Source organism: Excalfactoria chinensis, chromosome 2 (genome assembly GCF_039878825.1).
Source record: "Excalfactoria chinensis isolate bCotChi1 chromosome 2, bCotChi1.hap2, whole genome shotgun sequence".
Taxonomy (NCBI): Eukaryota; Metazoa; Chordata; class Aves; order Galliformes; family Phasianidae; genus Excalfactoria; species Excalfactoria chinensis.
The window spans coordinates 77,056,643-77,076,831 of record NC_092826.1 but is presented as its reverse complement, the minus strand read 5'-3'; the positions used below and the strand labels follow the sequence as shown (position 1 = coordinate 77,076,831).

Here is a 20,189-nt window from a genome sequence, read left to right as displayed (position 1 = left end):
GGAAACTTTGAAAAATAGGGGGTGGCTGACCACTTGCTAACACTGACAGGGCTTGGCCTGCGCTGTCCCAATCCTTGCACTCAGTCACGAGAGAATTGCTGGTGAGGAAGGTTTTTGCTTTTATAATTCAGCAAAATGCAGAAATAAAACTTGGCAACGAAGTTTCTTGCAGCTCAGACCTCTACTGATTTCTCAAGCAGCCTGTGAACTAAACAGAGGGTTGGCCATCACTCACAGGACAAGCCCTGCTGAAGGGAACCAGTCTCCCACCTGCTAAGCACCTCCTGCTTCTGGTATCTATTGGAGGCCATGGTGCTGCTGGTGCAAATACAAGTGTGGGTCACTTAGGTTTCCCAACTTTCATGCAGACAAGTACAGTGGCTGAACACGTTTATTGTTTGCTGTCTCTCGATTAATTCCCGTTCTCTGCATCCTGCACCTGAGAAGTCGCAAGAAATAAGAGATCTTTCCTTGAAGGGGAAGAAAAAATTCATGGCACAGCAAAGAAAGACAGCACCATGAAGGGTGCATTAGCTAGCTGACAGCTCTGGAGAGCCTTAATAATAATTAGGAATGCTGTAGTATTTTAAATGTATTATTAGCCTCTTCCAAGGCCACATAAATTAGCCCTGTGTAGATTGCAGGAGGCTTCAAAATCCCCTTAAGTGAATGAGATGCTCAGCTTCAACTGTGCTTCAGTGCACAATTCAGTTACCTTTGTCCCACACAGACCCAATCACTTACTTGCTGATCTTGGCTATGAGCCGGATCCGAGCTCAGAAATCCGGGTGCAATGTGAAATTGTCTCACCTTGAGCCTAACCCAGTGCCCAATGGTATTTTTTGCTGCAGCTTTCCCTCTCCCTCCTCACACATTCCTGCTGTTTTCATTCAAGGTTTTTATTTCATACGGTGACGGAGGCCAAGACTTCCCGATCTGCACACACGCTTTGAGATACCTGGAAATCATCGTCAGAGTGCACCTCAGAGCAGATCTGGACGTCAAGGAGCTACTCAAGTCCCGTGAGGTTTTCACCCGAAGCCCTGCCACTGCTCAGCTGCCTGCTCTCGTGCTGGGGCCTGCGCGTGTCCTGTAAGAGAGCTTCAGAGAAAGGAAAAGAGTGTTTTGATAGCGACACGATTCTATCCATCTTACAGCCTACTCTATGTATACAAGTCATTCAGAACTTTGCTTCGGTCAAAACAAGGAAAAAAAAAACAAATCTGTTGAAAACATCATTGTTCAACTTTCAAACTACCAGTGGTGTAAAATAAGACTGCTATAATGTAAGCATAATATTTTCTTATGTAGATGATATTTCATTATGTAAAGTACTATATTTTCCCCCTAAGGAGTCTCTGACAAGTATTTTAAAGTCAAACGTGAGTGGAAAATAAGTTTTTAAAGCAGCAACCCTCATTTTTCACCAGTCATATCAATTTTGCTTAGCAACACCCTCTATCAGGAAAACAACGTATTTCAGTGGTCAGCAGGAAAAAGTGATTTTAAATCAAACAGTAGAGCGCGGAAATGAATGAATGAATGTACTAGCAGTACCTTACTTGGCATGCTGTTAAGAAACGGCTACTCTATCAGTTTACCAAGAGTTAAACTATTTTCACAGCATGTAGTTTTATGATTTTATTGCCCAGCTCATACAACAGCAACCCTCTCTCTGCTCTGGCCAGGGAGCACGTGCAAGCATTAACGACTACAGCTTTATTAAGCTCCATTGCTTGGTCAGCATGTCCCTGGGCCCAAGACATTCCAGACAAGTATATCATCTAATGTTAAACCTTACAGTGTGAATCCTCATATCCCAAAGGACAACCAGACTCCCTTGGGAAGTGTCCCAGTCTGTTAGCAAGCCATATGGATTTCAGAAAGCATTCCTCGTTATAAGAATACCAATATCTCAAACCATTTCTAACTACTGATAGCTCTTAAGATACCACTTTCATATTTGGCTGCAGCTCTCCAGGTATTCAACATTCCCTATGAGGTCTGGTCTATTTTAATAGTCAAACGGGTAGTAAATATTTCAGATACACTCTTAGCACACTTATTTTTCAAGAGACAATTATCTTCTTCATGGTAGAACATACTTAAACATGAGATAACAACAGAGAAACCGATGCAACAAATATCACTAGCCAAAGAAATGCCCCAAACAAGCTCATTTTCATAGCATGAAAGTGTTAAAGTCAAGTAAGACTGAAACACCTCACAGATTGTCTCGGAAGCGCCAATATATTCAGCTGCTGGAGTTATGCTGCCACCTATTGTGAAGATGAATCAAGGAGATCCACTTCATTTCGTTAGCACAACAGATCTGCAGGAACTACCACTGGACTCTCTCTTACATCCCCAGCAAAACAAGCAGCAGAAAAATGGGGCATTTTATAGTATTTGTGGTGCCAGACAGAGGGTAAGCATTTTTAGATGTTTCAATTGATAGATGCAAGCAAGATCTATTACAGTTAGGACTGCTTGCAGCATAAACAGTGTCATTCAGGCAAGCCAAAGTGTTGCTATCTCTGGTGGAATGGTAAGCAGCAGATTCCGTTTCCAAAGTAATACAGTGACTCCAAATGCCTTGCACAGACACACACACCTATGGGAGGGGCTAAAAGATCCTTGAAGAAACTCTGTGTTTGCACAATGTTGTTTTGGTTGAAATAACCACTTATTATACAAGTTGCCTGAGGAAAAAAAAAGGTTGCACTCATGGTAACTTTGAGCCTTCCAATGTTAGTTGTTTCTTGTGAAATAGGGGAGTAAGCTGAGATAAAGATCCTTGGCAGCCTGTGGTCCTCAGCTCCGTGGATAACTCACATTAAGCACTAGGAATTAAGAGCTCCAGCTACAAAGCAGAGAGAAAGTGAGAGTAATTGCTACCTTCCTGTTTTTCAGAACTACTAGAAAACATTCCGGTACTAATTTCAGACCACTCAGCTGTAATCTACACATCGCTAAGCCACTTCTCTAGCCCCAGTATTTCCTAATGTCCTTCTATCTATTTTATTCTATCTATTTTAGCAGCTGGAAGTTTCCAGTTAACGCACACATTATACAGAGGAGCACAACTGACTCAAACATACCAAATACAAAAGAAAAGCATGTTTAAGTTGCATCTCACCTCAACTCCAAGAGCCACCAGAACAAAACATGGACATAACCACTCTAAAGAGCTTTGGTCAACATCCCGGACCTATCACAGAAGGCCATCCTCCATCTCCCAAGAGATCTATCTGCCTTGGAGTTCAGAGCAGGGGACGGCACCCTGACTGCAGCTACAAGACCGCTCCTACCTTAAGTCAAACACAATCATCTCCACCTTAGAAGCGACACTCCAAGCAAAATGGTAGCAGGCCAAAAACGTTCCACAACCCCAGCCCTGTACTGAGGGGCAGACTATCACTTCCATTTCGTTGCTCTCAGCGATAAAGGACAGCGCTTGCACGCGGGTACTTTTTTTCTTTTTTTATTGCTGTTAAGTCAAGGAAAAAGGTTGCATAAAATCCAATCTCTTCTAGAAATATAAGTGACCTTTCCAGTACATTTCAAATATCAAAGTATATGGTAAACATACAAATAAAGAGAAGGTAACATACCTCCTATTTACAGTACAGTATTTTAAATCATAAAATAAGTTCCATAAAGTACAACTGGCAGGTAATTCACAATACAAGTCCATTGGTGGTTTAACACCCTCACTTCAACTCAAACGCAGTTCATTCATTTCAAGTGGTCCAAAAATACCCAGATCAAATAAAAATTTTAACCAAAATAATTTTCATTTACTACTTAAACTTTTTTTTGTTGTTGTTGTTTTTTTTTTGTAATTTCTTTTTTTTTTTTTTTTTTTTTTAAATTAAAGCTTTCGTCTACCTCCCTCCCCAACCCCCCCATCCCCCCTCCAAGAAAAAAGTTCCAAAATGTACACTGGTGCTATAAATATAAATGCTACCTATGAAGAAATGTAGTCATCAAGCTTTCCTCTTCAAGTTTCTCGTTTGTTTAGCTATTTATTAGACGGCTGAACCAAAGATCGATTTTATCTCATCCCTCTACCGGACACCAGCTCTCAGTTTTAAGTAAAAAGATCTCTGCCATGAACTGCGAGGAATGCCAAACCCTATGGATATACAGCGGTAGTTGTTCATCGGTGTTGAATGCAGCAGTCAAAAAATACACTCGTCTTCCAGATAACCTCAGTGCACTTCAGGAAATCAAATATTACCTGGAAGCAATTTAGTACATATATTGGCTTTTAAAAATAAAAATAAAAAATACAGCAGCATTAAACTTACTTACTCGTGATACTGACGTGATTAATACCATCTTAACACTCATTTCAGTCTTTCACATTATACCGTAATTACGCATAGTGGTAAATTGTTATAAAATAGTGACTTTTGCTATTTGGTAGACAGGTTCTAATACTGATACCTGACTAGTTTGTAGAAAACCATAGCTTCTGTTCAGTTTGAAATAAAACGTTTACATTCTAAGCACAATGCAACACTGTAATAGTTTAGGAAAAAAAAATATTCCATCAAGTAACGGTCATTCTGTGTCGACACGATGTAGAACAGCTTTAGAAAAGGAACAAAATGCTGTCAACTTCCATTACAAATGCAAACACACTGAGTACAACATTCATACCAGTTTTTCACCTTTTTTTTGTTTTTTCTTTTTTCTTTTGCTGAACATACAGGCTAAAAAGCTACAATGGAAGAAAAATCTGTTAATTTAAGCTTGTTTACCTTTAAAAATCTGTTCAAGTCCGCACGGTTTCAGCCACTTCCTGCTCTACGTATTTTCATTTATTTGGGGCTCTCAAGAGCTGTGTATGTGTACTACGATCGGGTACAGCACACATCCAGTACGACGTGCTCCTTTGGACCCTCCTAATAGGACGTCTGAACATCTCCCCTCAATTCACGAGCGTTAATTTAGAGTATGGGCAGGGTCTGTATGAACTGCGCTAAACACTCATGCAAGCCCAACAAATCCACGTGGACAAACAGGGAAAAGAAAATAAAACAGCAGCATATAGAGAACAGGGAAGGGGAGGAAGAAGATTGTGGTGGGGAACGTGACCAACTTTCTTCTTTCACCATATGGCTGCTCCATCAGTGATGTCAGAGGTCAGAGACTTTTTTTTTTTAGATGCAGTAAACATTGCACATGTCTCAAGTCTTCAGTGCAAAAGCATGGTTCGAATGCTCTTTCTGATTGTTTGGCTGTGTGTCTGAATTACATGCATTACGCAAGCCTTTTGTAGAACCAGGAGGAGACCAGGGACTCGGCTTTCTTCTTTTGTACGGAACAGAGGTGCGATAGCAATGAAAAACTCCAAAAGAATATAAAAGTGGGAATGTCCCAAAACACAAGACCACCCCCCCACCTCCCACACACACCTTCCCCCAATTCCCCAAGCTTCAGTTTAAGTAGGCAATGTTTACTTGTTTCAGTCTGCAGAATCCAAGGTATCATTGGAAGGGGGAGGGGGAGGTGCGTATCTCAGTCTGTAAGTGCCTAAAACAGGAAAGAGAACTACTAAGTCACTGCTTACAATTAAAACGGATTACAAAACCACTACAAGGTATCAAAATGGACATGCTCTTCAAAAGGCACTATCATCCTCCAGTCCATTTAAGGTAGGTCCTAACATCTTACACTATTTTCTTTCAAACGTTCACTAAAAATGTCAGTTTTTAAAAAAAATATAGACAGCAGATACCAGATTTTACCTTTGTTGGAAAAATACAAAGAAAAGGAGACCCCATCATGGCCAGTCTTTCCTGTTCCGCTCTGACCAGACAAGTCAAGTCAGAACGGACGCAGGCCAAGAACCAGAATCAGTTTACGATCCACGTGAACACTGAGTTTCCCCTGGCTTTTTCCTTTGTTTTTGCATGGAGGAAGAAATGGCACACAACACTGAAGCCATTCCTTCAACTTTTAGTTCCAATTGGTTTCTGCCTTTTTTGCTGTTAACTTGTCTGAGGACTTCAAGCATACGACACTTGAGGATTTCATGATGGGGCACGGAGGATGGCTGGTTGTGCAAAGGTAAGCTTTAGAAAAGTTAAATTATTAAACGACCATTTTGTTTCTTTGAATTCTTCTAAGTCATACTATAGAGAGCAATTGATATTTTCTCTGCTTTGCGCCAATGGATTCTCTCCAAAGAACACTGACAGGAATGGAAAAAATTGAAACGACATGCAAACCTCAAACGTAATACCAAAAACAAACGAGTGAAACGAATGACAGTTTAGAACAGATAGAGTTGGAATTCCCAGCTCTGAATCATGCTCATTTTCTGCCTCGTGCCGTGAATCCTTTTACCTTACGCTGTTCTACAGAAATTTGAAGCAGAGATAGGATACTTTGCAGTTTTAGAGCAGGTCACTAATGCACAACCATTTACACAAAACATACACACGCACGCACACCTTTCTGCAAGACCAGAAACAGCACATTCAGTTAGGTAAAGAGAAACTGCTAAACTCAAAAGCAAGTCCGCTGGGAGTTATCATGATTACCTTGTTGACTGGCCTCCATGGATGACTGCTTACAGTCCTGCGCATAGTGTCCACTTACACCACAATTGTAACATGAAACGTTCCCATTCTTCTTGGGTCCCGACCCATTTGTGTTGGCAACTACGTTAGGTGCTGGATATACAGGATAGAACCTCCCAAATCCTGCCATCTGCTGCATACCATAGTTGGCTTGGCTCCCCATTACTGGGTCATGCATAAGCCCGTTTGCATACGGAGACTGAGGCAGGAAGAAAGGAAGCTGCGTTCCATTGCTTTGATGTGCTTGATTGAGGTAGCTGCCATTGCAAAGTGATGGCAGAGTGAAGAAAGATGGAACTCTGTAGACTTGTCCATGAAGTGGGTTATGATAAAAATAGCTATTAATCTGAAGGCTTCCATTGGTCCCACAGCTACACCTACGTCCACAAGAACCACAAGGACCAGATCCCAGCTGCTGTGGAGGTAACATTGTCCCATTAGTGTTATTATTTCCAACAGCGTTTATGTAGGATGTGCTGTCGCTCTGTGCAGTGCTGTGTGTTAAAGCAGGGCTTGGGCTAGGGGCAGGGCCTGGCGTGTGTGTAGGTATTGCAGGAGGAACGGAGGACTGGATCTGACCAACACCTAAACCAGCTGACTGAGGTGGTGAGGAAGTTGCTACAGTGTTTAGCACGTTTGTATTCTGGTTGGGCAACACACTGGTAGCATGAGGACTGCCTGGCAAAGCGTATGAAGCTGGTGGAGGTGGCGGCGCTGCTGTGGAGAGACCAGCTGCTGGAAGAACTACCTTCAGATTGGTAGGCTGAGGGATTGCTCCGGGGTTTCCCTCAATGTGAGGCACCATTTGATTCAGTCCTACCACCTGGGATGCAGGCTTTGCGATGGGATCTGTAGTAGGAACTGGGGATCCTGGGAAACTACCTGGGTTGTGGACTGGGATAAAGGCAGTATTTGGTGATCCAATACTTAAGTTTCCTGTCGGCTGCTGTGGTCCATTAACTGTGCAACTTTCTGACGATCCCTGTGGAGAGGGCATTTTCAATCTGTGTATTGCCAAATGCAAAGCAGGGCTACCAGGCTGGACAGAATGCGGGAGAAAAGTGGATGGGACTGGCAAAGGGGAAGCCATCAGCTCAAGGCGCTTCTCAGGTTCGCCAGAAGTCACTGGGCCCATTCCACCAGGAGGTGAATTTGCAGACTCTCTCACCGGTGAGACAGCAACAGGCGTGGTAACAAGCATCCCCATTGTCTTCCCATCTGCGGATATGGGGGGCGGGACAACTGCTTCAGGCTTTTGGGCAGCGCTGTGCATCACACAGTGTAAGGCAGGCATAAAGGAAATGTGTTGAAACTTTGCATTCAAAGGATCTTCTGAAAGGCTTCCGTTTTCACTATTCGCTGAAGAGATCTGAGCAGACGATTTGTTCACATTGGATGAACTGACAGCACTGTAGCCTGTAAACCTGGTTGTGTTTTGATTTCCAGAGTCCTCAGAATTGCTGTCCGTGTCTGTGGAGAAAGCAGTTTGTCAGTCAGAAGAACAAACTGTATTAAGTCTCACCCTGGACTTACTCACCCATATAAAACTTAATGGATTTGATGACATAGAAGATAGTTACGCCTTTCCGAACTAGACTAACTTTGAGATTATTTTCAGTCATCCAGATCAAGCTAGGTCAATCTCTGTCATTTGTCTAAATCACAATGCCTGGCTAGTGTCTTGGATAACTACATTGCGTCTTTAACTTCGGTAAAGCTGCAAATGTGAACAGCAGTAAAGAGGCCAAATTAGGAGTCTGTATCTACGTAGAAAGACATCAATCAAGTTTGCTCAAATTCAGGAGTGACAAATTAAACGTTCAATACAAAGAGAAAAGACCTCTCAGACACACTGGCATAGTTCTATAATTTTATATAAAATAAGTTATTTGCAGTGCTGCTGAAATTTCTCAAGACACCACAGTCAGAAAAACTGGATGTCATGTACAACACATGCCTACGTGGTGGTCTAAAACTCAAACAGCTCCTGCTATTTGCTAGAAGCCCTCAAACCATACAGTCACAAAGCTCACAAAGTAAAACACCAGCCACAGCTAGTTAAATAAAAGCAGGTAATAAAATGAGAAACTAATTAATACAAGAAAGAGATTAGTCAAGGAATATACAAGTTCGTGCACACTCTCCATAAATCCAACCTCTGTCTTTTTCTTCTTCACTATCAAAGCTTTCCCTCCCATCGTGCCGTGGACTAGAAGGAGAACTGTAACTTTCAGACGATGTTTCTCCACACGTATCGTGACCAGATCCAGTGTCCAAATTCAGATCTAAAAACAAAAATAAGTACTTTTATTTTTAATTTCAGTGTACTGAAGTAAGATTACTTTGGTTTGCTGACATCAAGGTAGTTGAAATTTTCACTTGTTAACCTGTAATCCTACTTCAATGCACCTGTCCCCTGTACTTCCAGAGCTGTGACTCCTCGCACTGAGGACTAGTCTTGTCCTCAAGTTTCTGATGACTGAATCCTTCACATCAAAGGAAGGGACAATGAAAATTCACATTTATGCAGAGTAGCAAAAAGAACTGTCCTCAGAAATTTTGTGATGCTTATAAAAATTGTACTACAGTAATATCCACTGAATGGCAACAACCAATCATTTCCAGTCAAAGAGATGAAATACTCTATGGTAATACCAGCAAAGACAGAAAGTTAACTCAGCAGGCAAAAACCAAATAATACACCTTTTCACAGTGAACTCCTCAAGAACAGGATTTAAGCAAACTGCAACAAGACCCGTTTCAGGAAAAACAGGTAAACTACAAAAGCCTCTTCTAGATTCTGAAAGGAATCATGGGAAACTCATTTGCTGGAAACTACATTTCTGGGTGGGTTTAGAAGCTATTAGCAAAGTCCAGTATGTAAACCAAAATGCTCTGGATTTTGAGTTCTGCCTCAGAGGTGAAGCAGCAAGATGGCTTCATGCCCTCACAGTCTGTAGGCCAGATGCCAGCATAAAGAAAAACCCACTGCCCAAAAAGCTCAGTTAACAAAACTTCAGGACAAAAACAGAACACTAGGATTCATTTATATTATAAGTAATTGTAAGAAAATATATTATTAACTTATTATTACAATTCCAAATGTAACAGTTTAGGTTAAATTACTATAAAGTTGCCATGAAGTTTTGATTTTTGATTCTTGCAACCGTTTTCCTGGATTAAACCTGCACTTGGTCAAGTTATTTTAACAAGCGTTTTGAATTTCTAATATCACTGAAAACCAAAAGCTTAAAGTCCTAGCCACAAATCTTCCAAGTTACAAGTGTAATTAAGGGATGACTGACAAGCTAAAAACAGAAAGCGAAAATGGAAGAAAATATGAATTAAGAGCTACTGACTCAAAATAGGACATTTCAAATGATGTCTCCATACAATAAAGCTAGGCAGAGATTCAGACTGAAATGTTATTCCCCACCCCCACCCAGACCACCTCTCCATAGGTTGTATCAGATGACATTTTGATGTTTGCATACAAAGACAGGTAGAAAGCTAATCCCCAAGGACTGAATTGCTTCCAGCAATTGTGGGTTGCAGTTTCCTCTTGGAGTGGCCTTAACTAGCCATTCCTATCAAGCAGGCAGTTTCACATCTGTAGGTCAGCGTGTTGCAAGTGGACTCCTAAGGCAAAACACTCCTTTTTAGCTTTGCAAAGTATCACACAAAATTGCACAGCCTCTGAAATTCATCAGGTTGTAAACACTCAGTGTATTTTGCATGACAAGCACAGCAACCAATCAGATATGCGCACAGAGAGCTGTCCTGTAGATTATGGCTTCTATATGTAGATTTCTTACCTACAACTTTTTCAGACTATATTGTTTTTGTTAACCTTGTGAACTGTGAATTCTTATAGTTTCAGTCAGATTTTAACACTGTTTTTACAAGACAAAAACTGCTCATAAAGCACATGACAGTAATTCAGCATGAGATCTACCTGCAACTCTCAAGTTGAGAAGTGGTGACAAAGTATGAAGACTGCTTAATGACTGCACCCCAAGCAGAAACAAGCACCAAAAAAGGCACTCTGTAAGATGCTGTCAACACAACAGCTTATTAGGTGATATATAAAAGGCAAAGTCTCTATCAATTTTCTGTTATGAGAATTAAGTATAAGAGAGATGAGGTTGCATCTGATATTAGGAAGTTGCAAAAACAGCAAGACAGCAAAGCCAGTGGGTAATGCAGCCTTTTGATAATTGATAATAAAGCTTGGAGGCTCAATTTAACGAGACAAAATGACACTTGTGTTGTTTATCACTTACTGGTGTACAGAAGTCTTGGCCTAGACTCTGGATTTTGCTGGATTACCTAAAGTTGAAAACCCCGCTAGGGCAGCACACACAGCTCTGTGTGGTAGCTCAGTAGTTACCTGCTTTACACACTCGAGTTCAACAAAATTTCACAAAAGACAGTTTTTACAAAGTTCCTCATGGGCCGACTTCACATCAGAAGGAACCAGTGAACCGCAAAGAGATCCCAGATGACATGAACCTGGACCTCCACATGCTCACATTGCTCAGTTTCAGATAGAAGTAGTCCAAAATGAATAAACCAGAGAAGGTGAACATTTTGTTTTGTACAGTCAGTTTGGAGGAAGCACTTTACCTTTTGCTGTCCCTGTACGGATGTGCTGTGATGCTGCAACTCTAACTCCATTTGTCCTGTTATTCAGCCGGCAGTCAGCCTTCTTTGCTTTCTCCCTATATAAATAATTCACATGTTTGCTTCTTTCCAAATGCACGTGCACAAATGAACAATTATGCATGAAAATCAAATGTAAACAAAGGCAGTAATTCCAGGCTACAAACATTTAAGAGAAATAATAACAAATGTAGATAATAAACAGGTAAAGGCTACTAGTGCTACATCAGGTATTATAATGCCAGCAGCGTAACTAAGCACTCTGAATGAGGATCTGACAGAAAACACACTAAAAAACAAAAAGGAGGAAAAGAAAAAGAAGGGTGCAGCTGATTTTGAACTCTTCCCTGAAAGGTGACAAATGTAATGGAGTAATACACTAGATGAGCATAAAATCATGTGGTTACAGAGTAATGAAAAGTCCAATTGGAATCAGGCAGAGGACTAAATACGACTGAATCTTTTTCACGGTGCAGGATTGTTCAGGAATTCTGAAGTCCTTTAATGCACAAATTATCTTCAATAAAACATTTCAACATGTTACGACCCACTGAGTAATGTTAAAGGTTGCTGGTAAACCTTCCTTGATTTTCAGTGTTTTCTGGGCAGCTTTACACTTTTAAACTTAATAATAAACATAAAGGAGAAAAAAAAGCAATTCTGTACCAGTTAAGAACCTACTTCTTTGTCTGTTCACTAAATGACAAGTGGTATTTTAGGAAATGAATGCACAGAACTACATTCTGTTTTTACATTACTTCTTTTTATAAGATAAAAGAAGGAATTTTATATAGACTAGCCTCGCAACATGCCAGCTATCCTTTCACCAACTGAAAAACAAAGCATCTAATTGACTATACACTTTGAGTGAATGCATTACACTTTGTTCCTCTATTACTGGTTACATTGAAAACCTACTTTTCCAGCTGTGGCTTTCCCTTCTTCTTGCTTACTGCAGATAAACTTCGTTTTTCCCCTGTATGCTAGACAGAAAACACAAGGATGGCAGTCAAAAAGCAGAACTTCTCTCACAAAAAACAAAACAAAACAAAAAAACTAACAAAAATTACCTCCTAGACTTCAAGGTCTGCAAGTCACAATTGGTGTGCTCACAGGCACCGCAGTCACACAAACAACTATTTGCATAGTGCAATCGGGCCTGCAAAACTACGTAAATTATCTTCATTTATGCTATGATCAGCAGGGACTCAGCAAATTGCTACTTCCAATTTTTCAGAAGATATCACAGAAATTACTGCTGTGAGTAAGCTCCAGGTCTTTCCTTTTGAGGATAAAAACCAATACTTTTAATCAAACATCCCCTAGCATCTTCTTCCCTGAAAAGGAGTTGCCTCATCAGAGTTAATAAGGCTTGAACAGATACAGAACCTTTCGATTTAACTGGAATTCCCTGGCTGGGGGGAGAGGGAACCCATGTGGTAAATTATTCTTAAATAGCAACAAGTTATTTTTAGATCTTGTCAAAACCAGTGCTCAGCCCTGATTGCTGCTACACTGAACTCTGCTAAATACTACGTATAAACATACCAAAAAAATGACAACATCTGCACTTTTCTGCAAGTATACTATTAGTAGTTGCTGGTAACACCTCCTGTTTGGCAAAGGAGTAAAAACTATGACAACTCAAAAATAACGTCTACCTATGCTTTATGTGGACATCTTCAAAATGAGAAGTAGCTTTTCCTGATACAGTATATCAAATTTTCCTTGCCTCAAACTCGCATATTTCAAGCTTTCATGATGTCTACCATTTCAACTTTGAATGCAAATCTCAGTTCATTGCCCAACTTTGTGAAATAAGGAAACTGGTTTTAGTTGGCTTGTTGCTCCCAACACAATATCTAATGCTGAAGTTCTGCGCATAGAATAAAAGCAATATTAAGCAATTACTAAGTAATTCTAACATTAAAGGTCTTCCAGATGTAACACTGAGCAGTATTCCTTTCCTCAATTTCAGTATTACCATCGTATTGATAAGCAATTATTCTTCTCCACTATACTCAGATACGTATAGTTTAGTTGTTAACGTAGCTTCAATTTTGTTCTTTGCACTAACACAACGTCCTTGGTACTCCTGAAATCGTCTCTGATGACAATGTTACAACAACAGGAAGGTGTCTGATTAGCAATGAGCAACAGACTTTTCTGATTACATCATATTGTACTACTTCAGTTATAAGCTCAAATAAAATCTGTTCATTTCAAAAGACAGCGGTAAGTAAGAACTGTGAGGCACTTTCTAACCTAGGTACGTTCTTCATCTTTGAAAGCTAAATGTAACCTAAACGTAGCAAACCGTCTCCTCAACTGTGAGTCACCTCCTCACTTTCTGAACACTGCTTCAGACAAAAAAATACAACGCACCTGGTCAAGTATGTTTGTACAGTGCTCCGGGTGCTGCTGGACAATACAGGTTTTCCTTCTCCAGTCCACCACCCCATTTTGCTCAGAGTGCTGTATGTTAAGGCTATCCAGTGAAGAACACTTTGCACTGCTAGTGCTGCTGAAATGAAAAAACAAGTTACGCCAATATTAGTAACAGAGCTGGAATTACTTTATACTCACTGTTTCAGAGAAGAAGGACGTGGCTACTTACAGATCATGCCGCAACTGTTTATTTGAATTTCAAAACAGTCCTCTTGTTTTGTATTTTTACCTTGAATATTGCTAGTTTTGAGTAGTGCTGGGAAATGGGAGTTGTGTTTGGCATTTCCTTTGAGCCTTATTATGCCTTTCACTGAAGTTTTTTCTTAGCAGTTGTTAGACAATAGCAACTTTCAACCAGGTCTGAGAGCGCCTCTCAATGAAGACTGCTGGAGAAACTGTCGGGGTTCTCACAGCATCAGTAGGGCACAAAGACCTACAAACCGTTGTCAAGGTATATCAAAGTTACCACAACGTGCACGTCACCCAGTTCCCACGGTGGCAGAAGCTTAGATCCCTCCAAAGCAAAAGTTGCTCCTTAGTTCCAGCAGCTACTTACCAAATGCCTCTGAAAGAAGTGCTTCAGCTACTTAAAAGACGTGCAACAGAATATTTCAAGAAAATACCTCAGACAAATGGTAAGAACACAAGGAGGTCCCTAAATACAGACCTGAGTCCATGACTGCAGAGACACGAGCAAAGTCACTTAAGAAACTTCTGCCAAACAGAGTTAGGTGAACCTGCTGCCAACTTTGTCATCATTTCCTATTAACTGCAATACTAGAGAGTTTCTTATTGCTCAGTCTCATTCCCTTAAGTAAACTTCTGGACACTTCCAAGAATAAGGCCGCTATACCAACTAATATCAAAAATAGATGGACACAATGTAGAAATCATCTGAAGTGAACAGGGGAGAATTAATAGACCTTTAGTAGTTTAGTAGTAAATGTTTCTCACTCTTAAACAGAAAATACTAGCCAGTGTAATAATTTCACCGAGGTATGTGGAAATGTTTGCCTCAGTTTATCAAAACTCTTCCAACCAAAGCCTCATCTGGAAGACAGATCCTGAACTACAGTCAGCTTCACCAAACTTTACTACAAATGGAATAAGAAAAAAAAAATCCTTGTTCTTACAGTTATAACTGCATGACAACAAGGTTGAGCTGAACTCTTTATGACTTCATAATACAATTTCTAACCACTGGTATAATCAAAGATTTTGTAAAGATCACACTCTCCTTCTGGGCACACAGAAGTTTAGAGTAACTAGGAGGATTTAAAAAAAAAGCAAACCAGAACAAAAAAACACGTATGTTGTCATAGGTATCAAATCATAGAATCATTTGAGTTGGAAGGGACCCTTAAAGGCCATCTAGTCCAACTCCCCTGCAATGAGCACAAATACCTACGGCAAGATCAGGTTGCTTGCTCAGAGCCCCATCCAGTCTGACCTTGAATATCCCAAAAGATAAGGCTTTCAACACTTCTCTGGGCAACCTGTTCCAGTGCCTCACTGCCCACATTGTCCAAAACTTTCTTACATTCAATCTCAATCTTCCCTCTTTTAGTCTGAAACCATATCCCCTTGTTCTATCACGATAGACACTATTGAAGAGTCTGCTCCTTCTTTCTTCTTAGCCAGCACTCTGTTGTGCAATGGTTATATGCTAATTATTTTAACTCCAGGTAAATTTTTCTCCCCTGAGATAAAAACACCTTACAGATAAAATAGCTGTGAAACATAGGTTAAGACTGTCAACCATAGCAGAAACTGTAACAATTTGCCTCTTAATACGGTTAAAAATATTGCACAACCATGTGCAAACACCTCCAAAGCTTCTGGTTATTTGAGTTAACAAGTGAATTTGCATTAAACGTGCTTTCCCATACAAGAAACCTATGACCTAACATGGTGAAGAAACACTTTCATTTACAATGGATGTAAAACAGCGAGGCAGACGCTTTAGCTGCTAAACAAGGGAAAGGATGGACTGCCTTTTCCTAGCAGGCCATAGAAAAACTATACAACTATAAAAGACAAGTTGAGAATCAACAGCAATGGAAACTTTCATATAAAAATGCATGTGAGGGTGCACGTGGGAAAAATATATAAAAACTATGTTACTTAAAATAACAAATTCATAAATTCATAAATTCTGAAAATCTGGAAAAGAAGAATGACCAAATGATCCACACTTACAGATTTAGAAGTAGTTTATTTTATAACATTTTAGGTAGAGTTTGTAACAGAGAACTCTACATTACATACACCTTTCTAATACAGATTACAATAACCAATAGCACCCAATCAAGCAAGTTTTAATTTAGGAGGAAATATATGCTACCAAATCTCTAAACAATGGAAGTTCAGACACATAGCAGACACATCACATCCCAGTACCTACTTGGCAACGGGACTTTTTCCATTATGTTTCTTGTGGACTGCTGCATGCTGCATTACATCTGAAAGAAAAAAAAACAAGGCAAAATGCATGATTCCAACAGCAATTCCCATTTCACCTTCTAGATCAGTCCAGCAAATTCATCTTCCCATTGCTACCAGGAACTTGGTGTAAGGTTTCTCTATTAAATACACTAGGCTTAGTTTATAGTGCTCAGTTTGGCAGGTGTTGCATAAAAGGCAGATCAGTTTGGACAGACAGCAGGATCAGCATTCTTTACCTTCAGTTTCACAGAAGAATAAAACAGAAACATAGAAGCTATAATTTTGCTCACCTCTGTATTTAAGCATAAGGACTGCATGCGTGAGTATCAACCAGCATGAAGGGATGAAGAGAAATGAATTCAGTCAGAAAAGTACAGAATTCTTAAATTTTTTCTGGACTGCTAAAATCTCTAAACTTCATGTTATTGACACATTCTGAAGAGTGAATGAAGATAAATCTTACACAGAAGCATTGCATTCTGACCCTCAGAAATTTCACTGTGCAAGTAAAGCTTTACAAATTAACAAGAAACAGAAAGAGAGATACTGCCTCAAACAAGAAACCTGGACACAAGGCCTGCCTATTTTTTAAAAAACAGTGGTTAAACTGTAACAAAAGCAACTTTTCCCAGTTGCAAGCAGCCATCACTTTGCCTGAACTCCTCTCAGTACAACACAGAAGTAAAAACCATGATCTGGAAAAAAAAATGCTGATTTTTAAACTCCTGGTAGCACTTTGCACAGATGGTACAAAAGGTGCTCTGAATTGCATTTAGCGCTTTACCAATTGAACAGATTCCTTTTACGTCCAGTATACAGAAGCATTATTTGAGCTATTTCCAAACATACTATATATTTATTTAAGTGTACTCTTAACTGTAAATAAGAGCATAGTAATAACTTTTAAAATAAAACTTGTCTGACTGCATATGTGGACTACTGATGGTACACAAGCTCACCTGCAAGCTTATTAATGTGTAAGAGGGTAAGAGTGCTGTCATTCTATGAAAGCCAGCGTATGTGCCTATGCTCACCTTTCAGCCCCATTTCTCTCTTTTCCACCTGCCAGAAGATCATTCATACTTATCTACTACTCAAAACAGTGCAGAACTGGTCGGACATCCATTTCAGAATGAAACCGCTGACCAGCCACTAGGCTGCTAGTGGTTTCTGAGCTGTGTAGATAACACCAGCTTTCAGACAGTAACCAATGTTTGTCATAGACCCAAGTGATCAATATCCTTATTAACTGGCCAGAGTATAAATGCAGCACGGGCTAAGAATAAGAGGTAAACATCAACATCCTTTCATGTGAAACTAAAAGCATATTTGACACATTTATAGCAAAACAGATCGCTGCACTCACTTTGTAACCCAGATAACTGAAAAACAGGTAACAACGTGAGAAGTTACAAACATGGCTCATGTATATTGTGAAGTGTTTCTTTCTGGTTGCTTGACAGAGCTGGGAACTTCTGTCTCCACGCTGTCTATAAACAATCCCACTACTGGGATTATTAGCAACTCCCTAAGGAAACTGCTCACAGTATGCAAAGATTCTTCATTTACACAGCACATTTAGTCCCAATCTCTCAGCTCCATACGAATGAATGAGCCAACTGCACAATTTACAGAACTGAGAGTGTGGTAAAATTGCTCAGAGAAAAACCACCTTTGAGTACACCACTACCTTCCTCCTGACTTGAAGCTTCTGAACTGTCCTCCTTGAAGTGTTCTGGTGCTTTAACCGTCTTCAAAGAGGGTTGTAAGTTACCTGCAGAGAATAAAGTTCACGTAGTAACTTTATAGATCTTGAACAGCTAGACAGCTCCTGAATGCTTGCAGTGAACTGGAAGCCATGGAAATGGATGACTGAAGTTACTGGTTTGAGCATGGCAACAATTTGATCATCGTTTGCTTCAAAGTAGGACACCTCCAAGAGGAGATGCTTTCCATTTGAAAAGCAACGTGCAGAACAATTTCAAAGCTATGGTGCAATTTTAAAAGCTTAGGATTGTGATTATAGTTTCAAGAATACTCGGTATTACATTGCAGTTCAGATTTTCTATTAATAAGTAAATAAACAAAATGTTCAGTTACAGTTGTAAATGGCAGGAGCCTCACTACAGTTACTGTAATTTTTATGCAATGAGTTACACAATTCCAGTGTTAAATCATTCATGTGCCAAAGGAGACCTAATTCAAGCTAAAGTTTTCTGGTGCCCTTAACACAGTCTCAATGTATTATTTTTGCCTTTTTATGCCAGGTAGGATGACAAAAAGAAATGGCAATAATATTTACAGTTTTGTTACAAAAATACCACAGCCACACTCTGAAAAAAAACTAAGTTCAGCAATGTATCTAACTCTAGAAGTCTTACTCTTCTCTTCTCAACTAGTACAGGAAAAAACATCTGCAAGCTGCTGATCAGGAGCCTGAAACGTTAGGGAGATCCTCCTGAGTACTGTCTGAACTGAACAAAGCCCAAGAGATCATGTCCTAATGAAGTCTACTGGGATTAAGAGTTTATGCCAGCCTAAGGAAGCGTTGAAAATAACTGATGTTATGAATGAGGGGGAGCTAATTGATTCCCTCCTTAATGGAACCATGACAGCATACATAATTACACTTAGAGAATGTATTATTCAGTGTGAGATTCCAGCTATTATTTAAGGTACACAGATCCTCCCCTGAACAGGGAATTCATTCCACGTATTTTTAATAAAATCATACCTACAGCATTTGAGTACTTCAGTAAATGAATACTTTTGCGCTTCCATGAGAAGATATTTTATCCTCACTGCTAGCGATTGAAGACCAACTAAAGTCACAGCTGCTTTGTCTGCCAATTACTTCTGCACACTCAATTTGACAAGTGGAATGAGGTTTTTCTTAAGAATATGCTTCCTCTGTCTCCCCTGACAGTTACTGTATTCAAAATATGCTACCAAGGCCTAAATTGCAATTGTCAGAACTTAGCAGGATTTCAGGATTGCCAAACAGGAAAGCTGTGAGAACAGTGGCCAGCAATAAAGAAAAGTCATCAGTTACTTAACTGTGGCAATTCGGATGAAGTGGAGGATGAGTGTTTTTGTCTTACTACAGCAGCTGCACCACAGAAAACATGATGGTGCGTTATCTCACAGAAGCCACCCAGACCCCCTCTTCAATTGAAAAATCAAAGAACAATTATACATTTATCCCACTATTTGTCTTAATTAAAGTTTTCCTTAATATCTAACTCAATACCAGCGCCCTGAACCACACCAATGGGCCTTACAGTCTCTTCCCCTAACCTACTGAGGACTTCACCTGCTCAGGAGCAGCCCTGACATGATGCTATGACATTTTGGGTGAGACTGCCAGGAGATGCCTCATCCAAGGCTTTCATCCCTTGGCTTAGGAACTGCATTCAAGCTCAGGCCTTTGCCTGGAGTATGCTGCAGTCATGCCGTGCCTGGCCATGCGCCACACTGATGCTGTTCTTAACCCTGACCTACTGACTCTTCTGCATGACTCACTGCTGTGTTTGTCTCTGGATGTTTCTGGTAATCACCAGACTCTTGCCTACTCCTTACTCTAACCCGGGCACACTGAGCCCAATGGAAATTTGCTCTCCTTTCTGCTGAACAAATTCTTCACCTTTTCTATCCTTCACACATTTCAGATCTGACAAACCCTCACAAACTTTTTGCAGATACCGCTCTGCATGAATCACTCATGCCTTGCAATAATGCAGTTAAGGCCACTACAATGGAACTCGGCACTGAGTCTTCCTCGGATCATTTCAACAATTCACTAAGACCATTTTAAAACTACGATCATGCACAACAATGTATTTACAACTCCTTCCCATCTAAATACAGCCCACAGAGCACCTATCATTAATGCCAATCTTTCCAGAGCTTAGAATTTCTTTCCTCCCCATGCAGATTCTCATTAACAAAGGCTTGCCAGAATTTTTCACAGCAGCCAGTTTCGCAACCATCGTGGTCTTTGTTTGCTTAACTTGCTTATGAAACTGACATATAAAAACA

General features: G+C 40.1%; 1 protein-coding gene across 6 annotated transcripts in view; it reads right to left on the bottom strand.

The window, feature by feature from the left end:
* Positions 1 to 1,026: 1,026 nt before the first annotated feature.
* ZCCHC2 (zinc finger CCHC-type containing 2) overlaps positions 1,027 to 20,189 on the bottom strand; it is a 42,656-nt gene continuing 23,493 nt past the window's right edge. Inside the window, exons 7-15 of one of the 6 annotated variants that reach the window (XM_072329473.1) lie at positions 17,842 to 17,925; positions 16,111 to 16,168; positions 13,644 to 13,782; positions 12,177 to 12,241; positions 11,223 to 11,317; positions 8,753 to 8,881; positions 6,558 to 8,066; positions 5,472 to 5,544; positions 1,027 to 1,101 (exon numbers count right to left, since the gene is read on the bottom strand). In XM_072329473.1, coding sequence (XP_072185574.1) covers positions 5,477 to 5,544; positions 6,558 to 8,066; positions 8,753 to 8,881; positions 11,223 to 11,317; positions 12,177 to 12,241; positions 13,644 to 13,782; positions 16,111 to 16,168; positions 17,842 to 17,925 — 2,147 coding nt within the window. In that variant the 3' untranslated portion in view covers positions 1,027 to 1,101; positions 5,472 to 5,476. Of the gene's footprint in view, positions 1,102 to 4,160; positions 4,244 to 4,707; positions 5,545 to 6,557; positions 8,067 to 8,752; positions 8,882 to 11,222; positions 11,318 to 12,176; positions 12,242 to 13,643; positions 13,783 to 16,110; positions 16,169 to 17,841; positions 17,926 to 20,189 lie in introns of those variants that run through there. The other 5 variants (XM_072329474.1, XM_072329472.1, XM_072329475.1 and 2 more) reach the window with 5 other exon arrangements.